This window comes from Columba livia, chromosome 5 (assembly GCF_036013475.1).
Source record: "Columba livia isolate bColLiv1 breed racing homer chromosome 5, bColLiv1.pat.W.v2, whole genome shotgun sequence".
NCBI lineage: Eukaryota > Metazoa > Chordata > Aves > Columbiformes > Columbidae > Columba > Columba livia.
In genome coordinates this window covers 65,384,046-65,407,981 of record NC_088606.1, presented here as the reverse complement: position 1 = coordinate 65,407,981, position 23,936 = coordinate 65,384,046, and the positions used below count along the sequence as shown (strand labels likewise).

Here is a 23,936-nt window from a genome sequence, read left to right as displayed (position 1 = left end):
AAGAGTGATTTTCTTTTTTTAATAAAGACTTCCTCCCAAAAGAAAAAGCAAAAAGAACACCAAGTTCTTACCACTGGCAAGTTCTGGAGTAGTACCATCGATAAAGCCACAGGGACCTGGAGTCCATACGGTGATTTATAGATCGATACTGAAGAAAGCAAAAAGGATGATCCAAACATTATATTCAGTCTGTCTCAAAGATCAAGTTACCAAAATAAATCGAGTTCTAATCAACAAAGCCCAAGTCTTCAGACAATTCCAGTTTCACAATAAGATAAAGAAGTTATGGTACACATTATTAATAATTGAAGTGTTGGTCACCAATGAGCACAGCTGCGGCCCAGATGTGTGCAATGGGAAAAGCCAGCAGAATGTGTGACAAATACCCAGCATGGGAAGCAAAACAGCTAACAAATGAGCTATATTTACCTGTATTGCATCTTCAATAAATACTATGGCTTGGTTTATATAAAGGTCGTTATCAGCTGCAGTACCTACAAAGTTAAAAAGAAGTAAGAACCACTTACTGTATTTTAGTTATCAGAAGCTCCACAACCATGGTTCTCATGATAAAGGGCACTGTACACACACAAAGTGAAGACACAGCTCCTGCCATGTTTGCTCCGTTAGTAGCACTGTGCATTAAATTAAATGAATCATAATATCAAATACATCATACATCTTTCCGTATGCTGTGAAAAGATTCACTCTTACATTTGCCTTAAGTACCAAGACTACACTAGTAGTTAAACAGCTACCACAAGACTGAAATATTTCTACACAGAGACAAGTCATAAGTAACACATACTGTATTATTTTATGACCCTACCTCCTCAACAGTCTTATCTCAAGAAAATTACCCCTAATTAGATGGCAAAAATCCATTTCTATTTAAAGAGGCTTCAATCAAATTATTCTTTGACAAAGTGTACAGTCAAGCGAAGGTGGAAAAAACAGACACCAGCATTCTAGGAATTTTTGCTTTCGTTTCAGAGAGGTACTGAGGCTTAGATCCATCTCGTTCCCTCCAACACCAGCAGAAACCTCCAGTCAGATGAGAACTAAATTAAGTCCTTTCTTAATTTGTCCTGAGATCTGTTATTACCATATCAAACCGATCAGAGTTCAAGACACAGAAAGAGGTAAAAGTACGCAATGTGAAGTAAAATATCACCAAATTAACTACTATGTGTGATTTCAAAATGCATTGCTAAAAAGTCCATACAAAGATATATACATAAAGTAAAAACAAAAGGCAATTGCATGCGTTCACTTGAATTCAGACCTTGGAGTGAGGAACCTGGTGATTAAGTCAACAAGAGAGTCAAAGGTAGTTGAGGTGAAAACAAGGAAAAAAATAAAAGAGAAAGTGGAGAGGGTTAGAGATAAGAATAATACGTAGAGATAAGAGCAATATGTGCTAGTGTAACCTCCCCACAAGGGGAAGAGACCCAAGAAGCCCTTCACACCATCTCCTTCCCCAAGATTACAATCCCAGCACAGGATAAACCCATCACATCAGTCCCAGCACTAGAATAAGCCCATCCAGATGCCAACCAGCGCCAGAAGCACCATTGATCTGAGCCCCAGACGACTTGATGTTCCACATGATTCAGCTGCATCAACGTTCAACAAAGGCTGCAAACAGTTTTTAAATGTCAGCGTTTATCTGAGCATAAGCAATAACACAGTTTTGTACTCATTCTGATATGATCCGCGGTACAGGAACGAACATAAACAGGAGACAAGCGAGGCTCATACACGATAAAGATTTTATCTTCCAAAGACATGACACACCAGCGAGATACAAATAAACAAATAAAGTTGTTTAAAGGAACAGTATTAGTTAAAAGGGTATCAAGGACAACAAAAGCTTTAGACTCGCGGAGCACGCAGCACAAGCCCAGCGTTAACCCCAACAATTCTGAAAGCGCAGAGTCTAAGCAATCCTTTTAATATAACTGCAAGAGGGAAATTAACAAGAACAGTTTACTTTAACAACTTCATTTTTTTTCAAGAAACACATTCTCCATGCACACTGCCAAGGATACCCAATTTATTCTGCAACTCTTAGTCACAGCAAGTGACCCTGAGTCACAAGCGATGATTAAAGCGCTGCTCCGCTGGGGTGTGCGGGGTCCATCCCAGACCCCCTGTGCTCCTGACACCAAACAAACGGGCAACAAAAGGAGAAGGTTCGTTTGAATGATGCGATACCCTGAAAATACAGAACCTGAGGTCTCCAAGGGAGCCTTTTCTGGGGGAACTGAGAAGTCAGACGTTTAATATTAAACTAGTTAGAAAAAAGAATAGTCAGAAACTTAAAAAAAAAAAGAAAAAATTAAAAAGGAAAATAACCCAAACCCGAGGCTGAAGGTTTGCAGCAAAGGTCGGGGATAGCGGCTCAGCGTGTTCAACCAGCGCGGGCGGGCGCAGCCGCCGCCGGACACCGGCGGGGGGGGGACCACGCCGAGCCCCAGCCCCCAGCAGGTTCCTCCTCCGCTGCCCGACCCGCTCCCCAGGAAGAGCGGGAGCAGGAGCACCAGCGCCCGCCCCAGCCACCGACTCCCCCAGCGCCGCCCGCCGGGCCCGGGGCGCGTAGCCACCGCCCGCCCCACGGACACTCACCGTCCTCAGCGGCGGAGCGGACGCCGCCACCGGCCCGCCAGAGCCCCCGCCCCGTTCGCCAGCTCCGCGGGGGCAACAACGGCTCCGCCTCAGCACCGGCCGCCGCATCCATGGCCGCAAACACCGCGACCCCACCGCGCCGCCGGGATGGGACGGGAGCGACGGGCGGGGAAAGGGGCGGGGCCTAGAAGAGGGGCGGAGGTAAAGGGACGGGGGGTGGTTGGCTCCACCCCCTGGGGGCCCCGCCCTCTTCACGTGACTGGCGGCGGGCGGGAAGGCGCTGGCTCAGTTCGCTCCCCGTTCCGGGTCATCGCCAGGAACCGTCTTCGGTCACGCCGCTTCCCCCTGACAGGGTTGTGCCTCTGGCAGCAAACGGAGCTCCGTGTCGCGCCCCGGCAATGACTGCCGCCTCAGGAACTGGAGTTTTTAAGCGGCCGGGGGTTGATGAAAGACGTGACAGTAAGTCTCTGGTAAAAAGTGTTGCTCTCCACCTGGAGAGCAGATCCCAGACGTTGTTTACGATTTAAATATATATATCGTGAGGAGCTGAAGCTTTTTTACGTCACAGAAGCCGAGCAACCAGGCTAGTGAGGGGCTGGAGCACAAGTGTCATGGGAGCAGCTGAGGGACCTGGGGGTTCAGCTGGAGAACAGGAGCTGAGAGGAGACCTTCTGATCTCTGAACTGCCTGAAAGGAGCTTGGAGCATGGAGGGGGTTGGTCTCTTCTCCCAAGTAACAAGCGATAGGATGAGAGGAAATGGCCTCAAGTCGCACCAGGGGAGGTTCAGATTGGATATTAGGAAAAAATTCTTCACTGAAAGGGTTATGAAGCACTGGGACAGGCTGCCCGGGGGAAATGATGGAGTCACCATCTCTGGAGGGGTTTAAAAGATGCATAAACAAGGTTCTTAGGGACATAGTTAAGTGGTGGACTGGATCTGATGATCTTAAAGGTGTTTTCCAACCCAAATGATTCTACAGTTCTCAGCTGCACACACCTCCAAGCCAGTCGCCAACACCGGCCATGCAGGATCTGGCTTTAGGATGTATTGAGAAATAATAGTGAGGTTAGAAATTATTGCTTTCTGCTAGTATTTACATTCTTAGATACTTATTCACAGCTCTGGTCACAGCAGGTATTTAATTTCTATATAGCTACCTAGGCACCCCAGAACCAATTAGGAACTTGGCTTATGCTACTTTGTTAAAAGATTCTTCACTTTTACTACCCTTGCCCTTTCTTCATGGTCCCTTTCATGCACATTTTGACTGTTCAATTTCATAAAGCTGCAATTTCAAAAGGGTAGGTGTCAGGATAATTTTGTTGCTAGACAGGCCAAAAGAGCTGACCATGAGGCCTCCTGGAGAGTTAATATTAGACAAGTAACAAACGAGATGTCTAGCAGTAATTAACTTTCAATTGCAGAACAAGACCTATTCCAAAAATGACAGGTCAACCATGGACAGTTTATTATTATTATTATAATTGCCAAATTTTGTGGATGTGCTTTGCTCATTATGTCATTTGAATACAAAACCACACCCCCTCATTAAAGGCTACCTGCCTCCAGAAGACCTCTGCTTAGTGAGCATGTGTAGTAAAAACAGTGTTATATATCTCGTATGCAAATATTGTAACCAATCAGCCCTACAGGACAGTTCTGAGGGTGTGCATATACCAATGGCATTTTGTATAAATGAATGAGACTTTTGCATTGCTGGTACACTAGTTTGATCTAGCATCCAGATTTGTACAACTCTGCAATAAAACCAGCAACTCATCTCTGCATACAGAATTTCAAAATTTGCATGCACACCGGCTAAAGAACCCTGGTTTAGGGACAACAATATGACAACAATATGACAACAATATGTTTCTGCCACAAACTGGGAGCTACAGCAGCATAATAAACAGGAAAGTGTATCCATCCCTTGATTTGGTGTTCCAACCTGAGCAATAAAAGTAGGTCTGTCCTACACTGTTTAATTAGCAATGGGGTAGGTTTTTGCCTTCAGCTGCACAACTGATGGGTCAAACATTGTCATTATACAGAGGCTTCTAAATAAGTCACGGTAAGATCCAGCCTTTTTGTGGAGCTTAAGATAAAAAGGAAAATGCCATGACATTACTGTAAGAGTCATCACTAGTAAAAAGTGAACGGCAGCAGCTACTCATAACAGTTATTTCCCATTCTCAGTAGACAGCAAAGCACCAATAAAATTTGAGTAGAGGCATCAGATGGAACAGGTACAGTGAAAATTTCAGGATAGTAAAAGGAAAGTAGAGGTGGGCTGGGACAATGTGTATTCAGCAGCAGCAGGCAAGAAATAAAATGCACTTCTCACACATGCTCTAAGTGCCATTGCTAAAAACAACAAACGTCCTTTTGCTAAGTGTCTGAAACATTCAGGGTAACCACAGTAACAGGAAGTACGTGTAAACGTTGTATTGGTTTTGCTATTGATTTTATTTGAATGAAAGCAAATGTTTCCTTCTTTCCTCTTCTGTGATGGTCAGGAAGGAGAATCAATAACTTCAGGAAGAAAAAAAAGAAATAAGAAGCCTTCAAATATACAATGGATTCCTGAACAGCTATTCAAAATTCATCCACTCCCTGTGGCTGGAACGGGAAGGGGAAATGGCCAACCAACAGTGAAGGAAAGCAGATCTTAACCGGGGTTTTCAGTCAGATGAACACAAACATCCTTAGTATCAGCAACATCCACTAAGGTAAGCTACGTATTTATAAAATACCATATAATAAACTCACCAAGAATAATGCGGCATCTTTAACTCCAAGTGAATCAACTCTGTGTTTCCAGATTGTGGAAAACAAATGTAGAGAACATGCCCTTTAGCAGACATTTGTCATTAGCACAATGTATAACCATTTTAACAAAAGTCTTGCCTGGTCTAAGCTTCCCGGCTGTTGCAGTTATAGCATGGTTTGTCTAGAACCTCTGAAAGCATCTTTCAAATCAGATTTTTAAAAAAGCAACAAAAATGGCCAAACATTAAATGAACAAGCAGAAAAGGGACTCAGGTTACCCTTACACATCAAAAATGCCAGGAGGGAAAAGACACCATGCCAACTTTTTTCAAAATCCTTAAAATACAGCTGAGGATCTTGGAGGGCAATAACCATTAAACAATCCCTGAACAGACTAATGAAGCAGGTTATTTCTCCTCTCTGAGAAAATTAAGTCAGAGATTTTAAAGTTAATTGTCACAAGTTACACAGCAAGTAGATGCAAAACAAGAAGCTGAACTCTTAATTTGGATCCCACTAACAAGATTACCCATCTGCTTCAAGTTAGACATGTTTCCAGTACCTTTCTGAATTAGGCCTTGCGTGGCTATTCAAAACACTGGTCCAGTGTACACAGCCAATGCTGGATTAATAAAAAAAAGAACGGAGTCAATTAGCATTATAAAATTACAAGTTTATTGCAAAGCAAAATGAGCCTTTCCCCTCAACAGCACATGCCAGAACTGTTAAAATTTTATACTTTCGGCTGAATGTTACTCAAAAATCATATCCAAATTATTAGAATGAATTATTACACTTTCACAAAAGACTACCCTGTATTTATGACTGATGGGCTTATCCAAATATTTTCAATTAAAGGTAATTAACTCCAGTAGTTGAAGAAAATCCTTAACAAATGATTCCTTAGCCAAACTATGGTTTAAGTATATTGGGAACAAACCATGGAGTCAATCAAAATAGAGGAGTTTATTATAAATCCTGTTTACAATGGTCATCTCAACAACTGTTTGGGTCATCTCTGCTCATGATCATCACAGTATACTCCAGTTTTGAACATTCTGCGTAGCAAATTAATTACCACAGCTAAACAAGACAGCAAGTCAGTCCACATCTTCATCTAGGGAAATTCCTTCCTTTTTTTCTAGCTTGGATACCTGCAAGTTAAAAGGAAACCGATTCAATAGTAAAAATACACTTGCATTTAGCGTCTCCTGTCTTTTCAGACTTCCATCACAAAACAGTGGAGAGCCCAGATTTATCAGGAACTGACAGCGGGAGACACTCTAGGGGACAACTGAGCTGAACAAGATGTTAGTTGCAGCCAAACAAGAAGGTCAAACTTTCTACCTACCCTCTTAACCTCCCCCCAGCCACAGGCTCCCATCAGTTCTTAGGTTTTTGTCAGTTCGGTGACTTCATTTGGCTGCCCAAAGAGTGAGACGAGCACCAAAGTCATCTCAAAAGCCAGGAGAGACAGGAAGGGAGGCAGCGCTGTCCGTTTCAGTGACAGCTGTCAGATCAGATCAGGCCATAACCTGGAACCCTGCCCCTAAGAGCCTAGAATAATTAAAACAAATACAGGGAGTGCTTTCCATGCACACACACACAGTTTTATAAAACTGGCCTTCACTGTTCTTAGAACTTTAGAAAATTAATTGCCTTATATTAAGCTAAACTGTTGCTAAGGCTAACAGTATAAATTGTTTCAGAATGGATTCTACAAACTCAGGGAGGATAGACCAAGAGCACAAACTAAACATGATGTTCTGCACGTTACCTCTAACTGGAAAATTTAGATTTACGTTCCCTAGACCTATGGGGATATATAGGGTGGGTTGTACTATAAATTCTCTGTTCTTATGTTCGTCCTTCAACATCTGCTGCTGAGAGGCACAAAGATACTCAGGTTGCTCAATCTTCAGTTTGACCCAACGTAGCTTATCTTGTGGTATGACCAGTAAGCACTAGAAAAAGCAGAAGACAGACTACTGGTACCTAACCCTTGGGGGTAGGTGTGCTAGTTTTCTTCTGAGCTATGTCACAGTTCCTTCAAATTACGCCAGCTATTAAAATCCCAATTAACATTCTGGCACTTGGAAACTGTTAAAGTGCACGGTCTGACCACACATCGTTTACCTCGTGCATTAACTTCACAGCAGAACCTACAGACAGTGCTACTGCAGTTTCCAGGGTCACTCAACCACTAGAAATTCCATGACCCAGGTAGAGCTGAATGATACCAAGACTCCAAGGGCAAATCAGGCAATTCCCAGCAAGCACTATAAACTCAGCCTCCTCTTACCCCTGTACCTTCTGCAGCAAATACAGAGGGAATTTTGCAGTTAGAAGAGTGGATAACTAATTTGGCTTCACTACACTACAAACATCCAAAGTAGAAAAGCACTTACCACAAATCCAACAGATTTCTCTGTCGTTAGCACACAAAACCATTTCCCTTCACAAATGAGCTCAAGCTGTAATGTGAGTCTTCTATAGGAAAACCTGGCATTACCTGCCTAAAGGTGTTCTCTGGCAAAATTGCATCAGTTAGAGTTTATACCATATTTTTACAGTCCTGTTACTATGCCAGAAAAACCTTAAGCACAGATTAAGTCCCAGGAGCACAATTATCAGTAAGACATTGTCCTACAGAGTAATTTTCCTCAGAATAACTGTTGTACTGAATATGCACAATAAGTGGAAACTCTTACAGTATTCCCTTTCTTGAATAGGGCAGATTTAACTCACATTATTGCAAGTCATTATTTTCCAGTCTTGCAAAAAACTATCAATTATCAATTCAGGTTACTGTTACCTCCATAAAAGATTTTTCCCAAAACTTAAATCCCAGTTTTCAGGAATAAGTTGCAATGACCCTTGCATAGCACAACCGCTATTCCATACAAATGTAGTTAAAGAGTGTATGAATATTTTGGGTCATGAAAATATCTTAATCACATTTACTGTAAGCATAAAATAATTATATTTTGGTCCAGACCTTACAAAAATAATTTTACTCAACTCCCATTGGGGCCAAAAAAACCCTTTTGTCCTGGACTTCAGTGGGGAAAAAGTCTAAAATGATTGAAAAGAAAAAGAAAAACCACCACATATGGTAGCTTTTATCCTAGGTTTCAAGGTAATAAAAACACTATTACAGCATGTCTGGCATTTTGCAGATGAGGGAATTAATATTTTATTACATATATAAACATATCTTAAAAGCAACTGAGGTGTAAAAATCGCTGGCAGAAATATTTTCAAGGTGCTAAAATTCTTCAGCCCAGCACTTTTGCCATAAAAATATGCATTAAAGTAACATTGAAGGTGTGACTAAAAACTACAAGAAGCACAGTTCTGATAGCAGCAGGTGAGAAAGGATTCACAGTGGATTGCTGCCTCTTAGGGGCTTTTCCCACACAGATGTAGGTCAAGTCTCAATCCTGCAATTAAACAGATCCCTGCAGACACATCCTGAACTGAAACTGAAACACAGAAGCTTGTTCTCTGTACTAGCACAAGACTTGATGAGTATGGGTACACCTATTAGTTCTTAGCCTCACAGTGATGTGAAAAGATCAATCACACTTATTTCTGTTTAAAACTATTATCCTAAATGCCAGAGGGCTTTTGCTGGATGTTCACTGGAGTTGCGCTTGTCCCATTGCAAGGGCTTTAAATACAAATCTGTACAAGAAGTAGACAGCACTTACCTCTTTATCTATACACCTAAATTGCCAGGACCACGAGGTATTATAAAGAAAAGGCCTCAGGTCAAACCGGTTGTCATCCGGGCTGTAGTTTTCAGCGTGGTAGGATGGTGTGAGAGTGGTCATTTTATGTCTGTTCATGGAATATACCCTGAAGAAATGCTTGACCTTGGATGCCACCTGGTGTACAGAGAATATAGCTTTTAATCAGATGAAGGTTCTTAGTATTGAAAAATTTAGCTGAGATTGTATTCTAGCTTTACATATCTGTTTTCTTCCACTAACATTTACATAAATTATCTACCACTACTGGTATGAATCACTGTGGATCACCCTACCTCTAAGAGGCATTTAAGACAATTTTCAGACACCGCTTCCCTCTCTGCACCTATTTACTATAAAAATAAGGATGTGTCATGTACAAAATCTAACAATAAGCACTAACCTCCGCAATTCTGCTGTCAATCTGAACCTTTTCCTTCGTGCACAAGAAAGGACAAACTGCGTAACAGCCAAGAGGACACGTCTTCAGTGTAGACAGTCCTTCAAGGCTGTCGCGGAACACATAACCAAAGGCTTCAAGAGCAGTCAGCCACATAAGTTGCGGAGAATAATTTTCCCCTGAAGGTACAGTTCTGAACTAATTGTTTTCAAATTACCCAATTACCGTTACAACAATGTGCAACACAGACAACAAGGTCCATTAAGAGATGCATACCAGTTTTTCCAGTGTATTTTGCTACAGCTGCGCAATAATCTCTAAACATAGAATAATTAAAATATCCCTTTCAGTTAAAAGGAAGTCTGTTTGACCTTTCTCCAAACATAGTCTACTTTGGTTAAGAAATTACATTATTTGATTTTATTTTTTTTTAATATTACCTCTCTTGGAGTACAAATTTCCTTCCACATATTAATCAGCTTACAGAACATACTGTACGGTCCAGCCTTTGCAATTTTTCTTAATTTGCCATAGATTGAGAGCTCTGCATAGGTCATCCCCATGTCCACCTGAAATCACACACACACACAAAGTCAGTGAAAATCTTAACTATGCAAATTATAATTATCAGCTTTATGGAGCAATTACAACAACCCAGCTTAGTCAAGGCAAGACCAAAATGAAATTGTGAATGATCAAAAAGACAAGGAGATAGTAATATTGTGAGCAGAAAACAAACAAAAAAAACCAAAACCCTGGAATCTCTCTGACATGGAAGATTAGAAATTCTTCCCTGAATATATTTGATTTGGTCAGTGAAAAGATTTCTTCCTGCATATCATTTGTTCATTTTCACTTCTAGGTAGCTTAAATGTAGCATGTATCAGTAAGGTGACGCCAAATGAAGAAAACCATTAATTCTAGTTCAGCAGCTCTTTGCTTTATCATAGAATTTTACAGTACCCTGCAGTTAAACATCCAACAGCCTTTCGAGGTGGTGGTTTGGCTGAGCAGTCCTGTCTTACACAAGTGGGTAGCAAAGAGAAGGGCAGAGCAAGAAGAGGGAGGGCTTTGCCATTTTCATAGCAGTTAGGCCCTTTCTGTCTCTCTTCTGATGTTAAGAAGCTTTAGAACAAACTGAATTTCAGAACACACATCCTTCTAAGTGCCCAAAATATAAAATCATTCAAAAAATGTTAAGTTGCTCCTCTGGAAACCGCTGGTGTGGCACACCAAGGCCTTGTCAGTGGCTTTAAGGTTGTTTATAACATGCACAGATGCACACAAGAGCAAACAATAGCTGTTGGACACAAAACAAGTTTTGGGATCAGGCTTACCAGAGCATTTTATAGTCACTGCCCATTACCTCATCAGTTTGAGCCACGTGTCCATCTACCAGGGGCTCTAACTCTGGAGTGGGTGGAGCTGACATGATACTGTATGGAAAAGATAAAAAGAAAATCATTAATTCTACCCAATGTCAATAGTATAGTTAACAACCAGTCTGGTTTGTTAAAAATCAAATGCTTTATTCAAATTTTTTTCAGGGCATAAGCTGCTAAATGATCGGATAACTCTAAAGAAATTGCACTTGCAAGCTTTTCCAGGTTTAAAAAGCAATGCTTTATACAAAAAAAACATAAAGCATCTAGTTCAAACAGTTCCTTCAGCAGAATTAACAACACAAACACTTGCATTCGGTCCCTCCTAGGACTGGTGGCACTTTCAGCACCCAGTCATTTACATTGTGAAGGGTACAGAGTCATTTAAAACCAGAAGGTCATGCAGAAGACTCTTCTTTATTAGCATTTGCAATATTACTGCAGCTTAGCTGTTAGTACAGAAAATCAAACCGTGAAGTCCACAATTTGCTGCATACAAATAGAGTCACCAGATATCGCCGCTTCACTACTCACCTTCTGAGGGCCGTGAGCTGAAAATTTTCAATGCAATATTGTATGAAGTTCTTCAAGTCAGTCTTGCTGATTCCACCAATGGGGTTGATATCAGCACTTGAGCAATCGTACTTCGTCAAGTAACCTCGGAGACTGAGCGAGAGACAAAGTTTATATAGTAACAGTAAAGAATAATGTAACATTAGTATAATAAATAATGGTTTATTCTATATAGAATATATATGTCATATAAAGACAGGGAAAAACAGACCACATATTGTTTATGTATTTATATGTAAGAGGCAAACGGGTGTTCAGCTGCCACAGGGTTATCCCAAAGCCATGAAATTGCCAGGAGGAAGACAATATTTTAAACCATTATGAAGCACTGCTAAACTGCCCATGCTAAGGTAATATATTTGATGCAAAACAATTAAAATACTGTCCTGACCACTTAAAAAAGTAAATCCCAAAATACCCATAAAATCAGCATACGCTACTCTCCCAGCTTTTGAGATTATCAATCCCACAGTCTCATGGGAATTGCTTTAATCTTCGAATAGTCAGCTCTAATAACAGTACTCCAGATTTCAAAGACATTTTTCAACTCGAAGTTCACAACTTCATTCCTATTACAGTGATGGAAAATACAACAAATAACAGATTGGAAAGTTCACCTGGTAGCCCCACAGGCAAGCTCTACTGAAAATGGCTAAGGAAGGAACAGCAGTTTATTGGCAAACTACGACAATACTTGGGGTAAACTTCTGAAAAATACACAATTTTCCATTCAGGTCAATTCAGCTACTTAATTTCACTGCTATCAGTGTATTCTTAGCTTGTTACCTCTTCTAATTTACGCTGGGATTTGGTAGAGTTGCAAGGAAAGAGGTGCCCTGTTCCCAGTTCACCTGCTTTTAGATTTCTAATTTCCACCAACCTCTCATCCGCATTGGTTGATCCCAGCACCAGGAGTCCCCCCGGCATCCCCCGAGCCCAAAGCGTCAGCTGAGCAAACAGGTAGGCAAGGACCATTCTGATTCGAGCCTGCAAAGCAAAATGGAAAACAAAACGAATTCACAAAGCAGAACAATTTCTCCTCAATCATTTTTATTAGTCAGTTCCCTGAACAAACCTATAAAGAACAAAATGCTAGAGGGGAAGTGTTAATGCAAGGACAAACTTGTGGAGAAGATGCTGAACATAGGAAGGCCAGGTTCAGTATCTGCTACTGCCACAGACTGACACACCTGGGCAAGTTTATTCTACTCTGAATTGCAGAATGGGGAGTAATTGCCATTTTCTGCCTCCTATAAGCACTAGTAAGGGTCCAAGAGGGATAAAGTATGCAGATGAACTATATGTCTTACACATCCTTTCACGGAGTATTAAACTAAAGGGATTTACTTACAGAAAATTTGTAAAAAGTTCTCTTTGCTTCTGTCACCATTCTGAAACTCTGCTTTTTCTAAGGATGGTAATAACACCAAGCAGACCTGAAATGCAAACCCAGCCCTGGCCACAACAGTGTGTGATTTTAAGCAAATCATCATACTTTGTGACTAATGCCAATCCCTTTGCCAATAAGCTGATAAAGTATTCAATGTTTGCTTCCAGAGGAGACAGCTGGAGCTCTCCAGTAACAGCAGGGGAAGAAAGATCAGGTTCTGAGCTAACAAAAACTATCCAATACAGTAATCGACATTTAGCCAGAATTAGAACAGACTTTCTGGATAGGTTGGAAGCCAAAAAAGAAAACTCTCCAGCCAAGGAAAGGTACAACTGGAGCCAGGGCCTAGGAGTCACCAGGCAGTTGTTTTCTGTGGTTCTATAGGATAGTTATACCAGTGCTACCGAGGCACAGCACCAATCTGTTCTGACACAATGAAAATGAGTAACTGGAAATGTGTGTTTGAGCTGTGTTTCATAAGGCCATTGAAGATCAAATACATTCTGATGATAAAAAATACAATTATTTTTTACCTTCTAAAACTGAGGACATCCAGGAATTAGAATGGCTAAGACTGACATCTCAGAGCCTTTTAAAGGCTGCTAATATTCACCGTAGGAAAATCTACTGTACATCAGCAATATTTTTGGGTCTTAACCTGCTGCAATCCTACTGGACTCAGACTTATCTATAAAAATCTTTTGCTGCTCATCTTCCTGACCTGGCAGCTTTCTGTTGGGGCACTTTTCTAAACATTGATGCTATTGATGGGATACAGGTGTATATTACTGCTTCCTGACCATCCTGTAAAAGTTACAAACAAAAATTATCTTGGTCTAGTCCTGAGTTATGTGGGATTGTTGATTTCTGCTGCAGACCAGCATTTACTGGAAACCCAGGAATCTTCAGGGATGTACCACAAGTTCAGGTTTTCACAGCAATGCAAATGAAGGGCCCCTTGCTACTTGACCATTTTGTACTCTTTAAAGGAATCAAAATAAATTAAAAAAAAAAAAAAAAAAAAAGGAGGTTCTGACCTGATTCAGCCTACATGAAACACACCTGCACATTCTGGAGTGCCAGGTTTTCTCTGCTGCTCCCTCCATAGACAGAAAAACAGGGAGTTCGACCTGTCACCATGATGAAAATTCCCACAACGGCTTTCACAGCCGCATCTATGTTCAGATTGATGTGATAGCTGAAAAGAATTCAAGCAGAAGTGACTCAACTAGCACAATCTGACTATATAAAATGGCATTATAAAAAAGAAAAAGCCCACCCATAAAATGATATTTGAAAGGCCGCTACCAGCTCAGATCTGGCATGAAGAAACTTAGGAAAGAATAAAACTTTCCAGCGTCTGTTTCCAAATTTCCATGTCCTTTACTAGATGCTTATAAGTTTGCCTCGCATTTACACACTTAAAAAACATCTGTAATACTCCTACTTAACACACCTACTATCCTGTTTTCCTCTTTTATTTTTATATGAAAGACTTTGCCAGAACGTGATTTCTTTGCAGCATCTTGTACCTGCCTATTTGCTCGGCCAGGAGTTTAGCCCTGTTGCGGGTATCCTGGGAGGAATTCTCGCTGGCCATATAGCAAGTGGTAAAGATGCGCTTGCAGAATTCTCGAGGATCCTCAGGAACATAGGTCTCATCATTCACAATCTTGCGCACATCAGCCAGCACATCTGCATCTGAGTCCAAAGCAAAAGAAACAGAACAAGAGTGGAAATTGTTGCACTCCTGGTATTGAGGATACATATTCCAATTAAGCTTTACACTGCCCCTCGAAAATGAGATGATGCCATCATCTAACTCTCCAAACGTATTTTCATATATTGAATAAAAGAAGTTCTGATTTCACTCCTAATTTTGAAGACAGAAACACTAAATCCATTTGTTCTATGCCTTAAAGAAACTTGATGGAAAATATGATCCAATATGTACAAAGGCTTAGCTAAACACATGTAGTCTATTTAGAGCCAGTTGAAGAGTTTGAACCATGTTGAACCACGTTTTGTAGTGCTGACTTAAACAGAAGGAGAAAAATCTCATGATAAACTGAAATACCAAAACTACATTGGCCAACATTTTGAACGATACTCCAGACAGAAACTAGTCTGAGTTCCACATCCAATCCTGAAAACCAGAATGAAAACTATTAAACCCGTTCAAAGAACCTGAAATGTGGACACACATTGCTGGAATATCTGATACAAAGGATTCCATTAGAACCGCTGGGCAAGAGTTTACCACTTATCATGTCTTGCATCTATCGCACCCAGCTAACATTAAGTTCTCCCTAATGATTAGTAAGCGTGGCAAGGCAGACGTGCACATCTACTCACTTCCATTCTTGACTGCCAGGCAAACCTGGTGACACATGGAGTACACGATGCAAGCTGTAGCAGAGCTGTCAATTCCACCACTAAGAGGCAGGAGAAATCCTGCCTTGAAAACAGAGCAAGGAAGACATTCCAAAGAGGAAAATTAGAAAAATATATATTGTGCCATTCAGAAACATACTTTTCTAACAGGATTGCGTGTGCATTGCTCAAGTCTGCTTATATTGTACTGGGGAAAACCAAACCAACCTGACCTAGCAAACCCTCTTAAACTCTTATCGACTGGATAATCAAACATGTAGCCAGTGTAAACCCTTTGGCTAGAAAAACTTCCAGTACATCTTTATCCTCTAGTAAGATACAAGAGCTACTACAAAAGATTAATTTTTTCATATATATTTCACTTTTCAACTCAATTACTAGTTCACTCTGCTTATTTTAAACATCTCCATTATGCCATTAAGTATTTTCCTTACTGAAAAAACAGTGTTACAAAGAAAAAAAAACTCCTTTATTAGGTTAGCATGACTGTTGCTTCCAAAGAAAGCACAATTCCTAAGGAAAAACTCTGAAGAGTACGTTGAAGTCACGCTTTGCGTACGAGTTTTAAGTCTGAATGAGCCACCAGTGAAAACGTCAAGCCTTACACCTTGGACTAACATGACTTAGCGTTAACAGCAGCACAGGAGGGGACGTGTAAGCCAAGGCAAAGAACAAAAACAGTTTTCCTTACCTGTTTGCTGCGCCTTAAATAGTCCCAAAGCCAACATGCAGGCCCAAGGCTGAAAACAGAGAAAATGCTTATTCTAAGAAGGTTATGGACTAAGACCTAAGCAAGTCACCGTATTTACTGTGAGATATCCAGTGAGATACTTTCTTTACTTAAATATAAATAAGATCTTATGTTTATCTCTTCTTGGTTTGAGTTTTGGTTTGGTTTTGGTTTGGTTTTTTTAAACAAAATGACTTTCAAGCAACAGATTTAGTATGTTCTTACCTGATCTCCTCCTCAGGACTATGATGTCTCCACTGGACTGGCACACAAGTAGGCACAGCCACATCATCAGAACATGACAGAGCAAAATCCACTTTTATCCTGGGATAAGGATTCACTTTACTGGCCTAAGCAATAGTACAGAAGAATTGGGAAGACATCAATTTTAGCATAGCACGTGCCTATAAAACAAGAAATCTATTGAATACTATGAAAAGCAAGACATGAAAATACTTTTAAAATTCAGTAACTATTCAAACTCGGCAGAGTTTCCAAACATAACTCCGTAGAGAATTCTTACCGCCAAGTTACGAGATGAAATCTCTGCTCTGTAACTTCGAACATCCTCCAAGTCCAGAGTGGCAACCAGCACCTCCTACGGAAAGGCTTTCAATGTTAGATCGGTTCTACACAAACAAATAAACAACACTTGGACTACAAAAAACACTGGAGAAGAAGAACGCATGCAACTTCTTTCAATCCTGGTTTGTATGCATACACAAACATTTTCAGGAAGCTCTTGTACTGTGAGAGCTCTTCCTTGCTCTCAAGAGAAGGCAATTTTACTAGGAAAAACCTTGGATCTTGTTGAATAACATAGTAAAAATAAATCTTTTTTAGTCTAGAGACATGGACCTAATATCTGGAACATCTGGGAAGTGTTGAGCATAAATGCAGCAGTACTAATTTCAGCTGTAACCAGCAGCTATAGGTTGAATATATTACCACATCATCAAGTGAAAACTGGGATCCTTGTGCGACTGTTTCTCCATTCACCGAAATCATGGCACAGCCGTCATAATACAGACGATCGCCGTCACAGCCTTTCTGGTTAGCTAAAATATATATTCCACCGTTCTGGGAGGAAAACAAAGATGCAGACAAAAAAAGTGCTTTTCAGAATATAGCGCCTGACAGAATGTTAAAAGGCAAAATGCTATTTATCTGTTCCTGGCCTTCTTATCATTTTCCTAAGTCTTTATATTGTGAATTATTTACAGCTAGGACACTCTCTTGTCATTTGTAAAACTACTTTGCATGTGATACGCACAATGGAAAGAAGTAACTACAAAAGTAAATGTAGTAACTGAGCTGTATCCCTTTCACGTTGTTGGAGTCTTCTGTTATTAGCCCAAACAGAGAGGGCTGCACTTCTAAATCGAAATTCAAAGTCCAAATTGAGACTGGGAAAAGCAGGAAGATGACAACAGGTGTGTTTGGATATCTGAGGACAAAGCAGATGCTGCTAAATAGAACCAAAGCGTGTTAAATTACGATGACAAAGCAGTTAAACAAATAGAACATTTTTCACAGTGTAATGTACATTCATTACTTTGGTTTGTCTCCATCACTTGGACAGGATTACAGTCTAATAACTAAATGTCTGCTCTTCTTCAAAATAAACAGAACCTTCAAAGTAGAAAAAAATTGAATATATTTTAAGTAAGAAGATGATGGGGAAAAATAATGAAGTCTGAGTTTAAACACTTATTTCTATTTCCCCTTTCTGATACAGTTACCAGGACTTCTCCAGCACAATGTTGCTATGTGAACAAAAACTGGGAAAAAAACTGACATTTTAAGGAAACAAAGAGACTTTTGGATGGTTTTATATGTGCTAGGGAAATAATCCCCTTTGTTGATGGAACTACAAGCTGGCAATGAGCTGGCAATTCAGCACATGAAGTCAGTTATTCTGATGAACCATTTTCTATCCATTTCTATCCATTATACATTTATCCATGATATATTTTTTTTCTTCTGTGCTTAACAGAATTAAGACTGAGGACATCATATGCATTTTTTGGAGCATAGGTCTCCAGAGCTGGGAGTTATCAAGCTGTTTTAAGGTATTTTTAGTGCTTGTGAAAGATACTATACTTGGCATGCCAGTGCAGGACTAGATGTTCTTCTGGTCTGCTGCTCCACAGACCAGACAGAGCCAACATGCAGTCAAACAGCTTCTGGCATTTGGGGTCACAGAGCTGGAAATAAATTAGTGTTTCACATTAGAGCAAGATATATAGCAGGATGCCCCAAATAAGTACAGTCCCCCTGCCAGAGAGCTCTGCCCCTATAGCTGATTCAATCAGGGAAGGGAATTATAGGTAAGAAAACAAAAAGCTAACAACCAAGTCTGTCAAGGCCTCCACATTCACATAGGAAATGCTACATCCTGTCACAAGAGAGACGACTTCTGAAATAAAGTGAGGTGCGTAACCAAAAACACATTATTTTATTAAGCGTATACCTTTGCTGTGGCAGAATTCACCAAATCCACGCGGGTGTGAGCCTTCCGCAGCACGTGGTGACTCCCTGAAGAGTTAGTGAAAATTTCCACGCCGTCAAGCCCCATTTCAATATGAGGGCTGGCAAAGCAAAAGGCAGGAACAAAATTCAGCTGGTAATACTATGCTGTGGGTACTACAGGCATCATTTAAAACCACCGACAAGTAAAAACATCTGTGTCGTTGCCAGTTTTCTGCATGTCTATCCAAATAAGGATAGGACTCACAAAAACATCTGGTTTTTTGCATTGCCTGACTCTTCTGTCAAAGACCAGTGGTGGCTGCAAAGAGCAAAAGGGTTTTTGCTCCTTTTGCTCTAAGTGAATGTCTGTAACTGAGAGATTTACAAAAAACATCAGGAATATTTTGCTTATTTTATGGTAACTACAACAGCTTTCACGTTTTTTTGTCTCTCCACCCCCACCCCTCATCAGACCTTTGTGAATGGGATCTTCTTTATTGTTGGGAAAAACTTTAAATTGTAACAAGAATTAAAATAATAACAGGAAGTATTCAGGGCACTAGGCTTTGCTTTTGTTGTTTCCTTCTGCATTATCTTCATGCATTGTCTGATGCTGCTTAAAAAATAAAGCAGAAGGACGAAGCTAACAGCTAAGTAGGAAAAATGAGTTACACATCTCAAAGTGATGTTGCCTAGAAGCCCATGCTCTAGCTTGTCTAATATAAGAGAGCTCCAATTTGTTAAGTGAAACGCTTTGAAGGAGTCGGACAAAGCCGAAGATAAATAGAATAAGGTAATTAAATAAAAAGACCTACTAGTAGTTTCAAATTCTTGAGACAAGGTACAGTAAGTGGGAACAATATGGGATTATAATTACTGCACAAAATGAATACTACAAATTGATACAAAATAAACCTCTGTCACTTGAACCCCAGATCAAGTTACAGCGATGGACCCAGAGAGGACACTTCAACCTCAGGATGAACCGAAAGCTGAACAGTATCTGAACACGAGCACTGTAGTTTTCTGTCACTTGTTTCCCCAGGTCGCCCTTTTCATTCCACTTCTCAGTATTTCTCTCCTACCTTCTGTTTCAAATGAATTCAGCTCAACCACCTAAAACTTCTTTCTGTATCCAGCCTAGTGAAATTTTTCCCCTGATGCATTTATTGCTCCTAGTTATAATTTAGCTACCTGGCACTATCTGAAACATTTACCACATGGAAGAATAATAAGCAGATTTTTTTTTCAAACGTATTTCAGGCAGGAGGTCCAGGGATGTTTTAGTTTACTTTGCATTTCTTCTTCTCCTTTACCTGTTTGGTGCCCAGAGTTCTTCGCATATTTCTGCCCCTAGGCAGGTATCTTTGGTCGCTAGCACTGCATCCCCAAAAGGAACAGTTTCCTGAGAAAAAACAAGAACATCCTTACACACATCAAATAGAAGACTCTAACAATGTCAATCACATTACACTTTCATTTTATACCAAGGTTATATGAGGTTAAGTTTAATTTTTTTTTAACCTCAAAACACATACTCATTTCTAGTCTCAAGCACAGAAAAATATGAGTGCCAGAACTGTGCGAAATAAGACAATCTTCAAGGTCCTGTATAGACAAACAACTGAGGCGAATTTAAAATGCACTTGTTTTGCTGCCAAATATGAACATAAACAAGGTTCAATTATGTTCTCCTTTAATGTAACTGAGAGCTATCACTGAAACCTATGGATCTGCCACAAGACTGACAGCACAATTTGGTGTATTACAGTTTTATGCCATCAATTCTATTCATTTAAATCGCTGACTCTGGAAGATGCTAAAGTTACAAAGAAAAGAATCCTTGACAAACTTACCTGTCCAGTCACTTCCTGAATAATCCTGGGTAGAAAATATTCCTCCACGTGCCTAAAGCAGGGTTATAGGTTGTGAATACATCGTCATGTAAATTACAGCATAAAAACTGATTCTTATCTCCACATTCTGCCACCTTCTAACATTGAGAAAAGAAATTGCACTCAGTTGTACAGGGCCGTGTATGTTTAAAAAAACATTCAAAAAGAACCCTCATACTTTCTGTGAAATTAATGAGAAATATTATTAGGTAGGAACATCCCACTTTGCTTCAGAAATGCATGGTGAACAACACTCCATCCTAGCTATAAACTAGACCTAATAAAGAACGCAAAATGCAAGTCAAATACTAAATAAAAGCTTTTCTTTTTGCAGTGTTACTAGATGAGCAACTTGGAAGCCAGCTGGAATTAAGAAGGGCTCTCCCAGATGCACTCAGTCCTGAGACCAACAAATTGGAACGTTCTCTGACTCGAGGAGGAGCACATGGCATCCGAAACGAGCATCACGCATATTTTGTGGCATCATAAGGTGTGTAGCCTCTGCAGCTGTTAAAATTCTGACACGGCGCATCCATTTCACATTGTTTTCCAGTTTAATACTGCATAGGATACATCAATCAATGGAGCAAATAAACACAGGCTCTTCCAGTCCTGAACTGCCCAGATTAAAAAGCAGAGACAAGGAAAATGCCACTGCTCCCCTGGCTGCAGGATCGTTCAGCCCCACTTTTCCTTCCACCTCAGTAATTCAGAATTTGATTACACTTAATAAGCTTCCTAATTGAGCTTCAATTACATAGCTTAGCTGGCTCTGTCTTACCGCTCCCTCTGGAGCAGCATCGCTGGTTTGCTAGAGAGGTTTCAGTCTTTCTGCTGTGGCTGCAAACAGCAAGCCGTGGTTTTGAACACGATTTTAAGGGTCGTCAGCCTACCTCGCTTTGTTCCACGGCGTAAACCATCTCAGTTCCCTGTAGTTTCCTGCATTTGCCAATGATATTTTCGGTCTGATCAGAAGAATTTTTCTTAAAACATAAAACAGAAATGGCAACTTAAGACCTGATGTACAGCCAATCAAGACTAAGAACACTGACTAATACCAGCTCTTTTTTTCTATTATGATGTACATTAAACAACTACTACATACAATGATTTTTAAAGTTTCAGTTTGAAGACCTAAGGGTTGTGGCTTTTTTTCTGGAATCTTTCAGAAAGCAGTGGAAATTTAGTTTCTACAAACGCAGAAAGGAAAAAGTGATAATGGAAAAACATTAGTTGTCTCTCTAAAATTCAGCAGACAGGAAGACAACTCCATCGCTCCACACAGCGCTGAAAAATCTTTCCTGAAGGCCCAACAGGTCTATGAAAGGATACACTAACTAATGTCTCACAAAACCCATGTGGAACTACTTACTTATTTAAAAAGATCACTCGACAGCTGTAGCGAACGTTTCTGTGCAGAACAGGCCTGTGAAAATACAAAGCAAAGTTACCAGCGGCTAAGTTCATTAAATGAAATTAAGAAAAGCTACAGAATTGACTCCACTGCACACTAAGTATTTTTAAGACAGCACTTACAAAATGATATATCAAGTCTTGCCTTCTATTTTTTTAAATTGAAACAGTTGTTTGCAAAAACCAGAGTTACTGACCACGCTGTCAGTCTCACATGTATCAGCTCCCACAGGACTGACACACCTCAGCAGCACGAGAAGACCAAAAGAATCTTCCTGGCTGGGCTTATTTATTTAATCCAACCTGTAGGTGTACATTAATAGGATTCTCCTTCAGAAAGTGTTTTGCATGTTGCACTCCCAGTCATGGTAATTAAAAGGGAGAGTAGCGCAGTTCCCCAGATGTGTTTAAAAGTTCGATGCGGCATTTCTAAAGACTCACCCCTTTATTTACACACAAAAAAAACTTACATTCCCACATCACAGATAATATCTTGAGTGGCTGGAGACTCCAGAAGCTTTGCCAGAACTTGGAACGAATGCAGGAGCGTGTCAGACTCATAGTAGTGATCCGAGCAGCCGTAACCACTGCATGAAAAAACAGAAGAAATACAAAATTCAGCCAAGGTCAGCAGCAGAGCCAGGGACCAGAACTATGGCAGACATGAACCACTCATCCCAGAGGCAATATTTGCAGAACGTGCAGGAGCAGCACTGCCAACATCATCCAGCACTGAAAACATTGCGACATTGCTGGGACGTTCCTCACAAGGGCAGCATCCTGGCCCTCGGAGAAGTCAAAGTACAATGGGTTCTGTGATGGAAGACTGGCTGAAATAGGCCAAAAATGATCAATACCAGTGACATTTCCAAGAGAAGAGCACCCATCTTGTGCTTGCAACTGCAATGTTTTTCTTTGCACTGACAGCTGCTTTAAATAATGCTTTAAGCCTTAGAGCACCACAGGGCTGACTTTTTTACTGACCATTACCTGGGAATTATTTTTTTACTGATCGTTCTGCAGTATCTACCTGGGAACGGACCAAACCCAGCACCAACAAAACGCTCTTACCAGATTTCAAGCTCTGGCCCCAGCCGGTACCGGGCTCCTCGGCTCTTGGCGATGTCAATACCTGGAAGAGGCTCGGATTAAACCCCAGCCGGACGCTCCGGACCGGGGCCCACGGCTCCGGTAACCGGACCGCACAGCCCAGGCCGGGCCTCCGCCGCTCCGCAGGGCTGGGGCCGCGCAACCCGCGGAGCAGCCGGCCCCACCGCCCCCCCACTCACTCCTGACAATCCTCTCCAGGTTGCCCTGGAAATCCAGGGCCCACTGGTTGAGGGCGCAGGTGGCCACGGTCACCGCTCTGCCCATGGCGGCCACGCCGGCTCCCCCGCCGCTTCCGGGGCGGGCCCGGGCCCGGGCCGCTCCTCCCGCCGCCTGCCGGCCAACCCGGCTCGGGGCGGCGGCCGGAGCGCTCGCCCCGGGAGCGGGGGAAGTGCCGGCTCGGTAAGAGCTGCTGCCGAGCCCCCAGTGGGGTTTTCTGCTGCGTCCCCTTAGCCGGTTGCTGCAGTTTCGTATCACAGAATCGCAGAATAATTTGGGCTGAAGGGACCTCCAAAGCTCCCCCAGTGCCACCTCTGCCGCGAGCAGGGACATCTTCACCAGCTCAGGTTGCTCAGAGCCCCGTCCAGCCTGGCCTGTGATGTCACCAGGGTGGGGGCATCCACCACCTCTCTGGACAATTTCTTCCAGTATTTCACCACCCTCATGGTAAAAAAAATTCCTTCCTCATGTCTAACCCGGATCCCCTGAGCTCACAATAATGGATGCAGGTCTAGTCCTTTCTTTTAACCCTGCAGCTTTTGAGGGGTGTCCCTCAAAACAAGTTCAGAATGCGAGTATGATAGAAGGAACTAACACTTTAAGGGTGCCTAGTTTAGAGCTTTACATAAAGCTCTGAGCTTTATGTTAAGAATTATGTTAAGAAAAAAGAAAACCTCGTCGAATGCCAAGATAAGAAGTTTTACAGCACCTAGACGTAAACTTAAGCCACCTAGCTGTAAACTTGAGAAGATGAGATAATGAAGATTTACAGCAAAAGGGGGGAACCAGTCTGGTTTCAATCGCCTTGGC

General features: G+C 41.3%; 2 protein-coding genes and 1 long non-coding RNA gene across 15 annotated transcripts in view; 1 reads left to right on the top strand and 2 right to left on the bottom strand.

The window, feature by feature from the left end:
• The window catches only part of TPCN2 (two pore segment channel 2), a 61,689-nt gene extending 58,832 nt beyond the window's left edge, over positions 1-2,857 (bottom strand). For 4 of the 8 annotated variants that reach the window (XR_010473151.1, XR_010473150.1, XR_010473153.1 and 1 more), the window contains exons 1-3: positions 2,629-2,857; positions 430-494; positions 72-148 (exon numbers count right to left, since the gene is read on the bottom strand). Coding sequence is in view for 3 of the 8 variants with exons in the window: in XM_065065527.1 (XP_064921599.1) it covers positions 72-148; positions 430-494; positions 2,629-2,740 (254 nt within the window). In the remaining 5 variants the exon portion in view is untranslated. Of the gene's footprint in view, positions 1-71; positions 149-429; positions 495-527; positions 610-2,364; positions 2,594-2,628 lie in introns of those variants that run through there. The other 4 variants (XR_010473152.1, XM_065065527.1, XM_065065528.1 and 1 more) reach the window with 3 other exon arrangements.
• Positions 2,858-2,875: 18 nt separating this feature from the next.
• On the top strand, positions 2,876-19,139 carry LOC135579627 (uncharacterized). Its single transcript, XR_010473158.1, has 3 exons — positions 2,876-3,087; positions 5,147-5,359; positions 16,262-19,139. It is a non-coding gene; the product is annotated as an uncharacterized LOC135579627 (long non-coding RNA).
• Positions 5,078-23,242, bottom strand: NADSYN1 (NAD synthetase 1). 6 transcript variants are annotated; one of them, XR_010473156.1, is made up of 24 exons: positions 23,090-23,242; positions 22,872-22,932; positions 22,271-22,387; positions 21,760-21,813; positions 21,281-21,370; positions 20,349-20,400; positions 19,809-19,897; positions 18,494-18,611; positions 16,969-17,100; positions 16,544-16,618; positions 16,246-16,370; positions 15,982-16,030; positions 15,252-15,354; positions 14,429-14,597; positions 13,959-14,094; positions 12,387-12,493; positions 11,468-11,599; positions 10,918-10,987; positions 9,992-10,120; positions 9,113-9,289; positions 6,478-6,553; positions 5,962-6,021; positions 5,400-5,439; positions 5,078-5,162 (listed from the first exon to the last, which is right to left on the bottom strand). XR_010473156.1 is itself a non-coding variant. In XM_065065531.1 (22 exons), the coding sequence occupies exons 1-21, from the start codon at positions 23,172-23,174 to the stop codon at positions 6,500-6,502; spliced, it is 2,124 nt and encodes a 707-aa protein (XP_064921603.1). In that variant the 5' UTR covers positions 23,175-23,242; the 3' UTR covers positions 5,078-6,021; positions 6,478-6,499. The 6 variants fall into 6 exon arrangements, 2 of the variants coding, with proteins under 2 accessions (XP_064921603.1, XP_064921602.1); XR_010473154.1 differs by having other exon boundaries at positions 5,400-6,021; XR_010473155.1 differs by having other exon boundaries at positions 5,078-5,439.
• Between the last annotated feature and the right edge of the window lie 694 nt (positions 23,243-23,936).

Coding starts and splice junctions, on each gene's coding strand:
- NADSYN1 (XM_065065531.1), bottom strand. CDS start 23,174: ATGGGCAGAGCGGTGACCGTGGCCACCTGCGCCCTCAACCAGTGGGCC. Junction 15,355..15,981: donor ATTTAAGGCGCAGCAAACAG/GTAAGGAAAACT, acceptor TCTGTTTTCAAG/GCAGGATTTCTCCTGCCTCT. Junction 14,095..14,428: donor CTGGCCGAGCAAATAGGCAG/GTACAAGATGCT, acceptor AATTCTTTTCAG/CTATCACATCAATCTGAACA.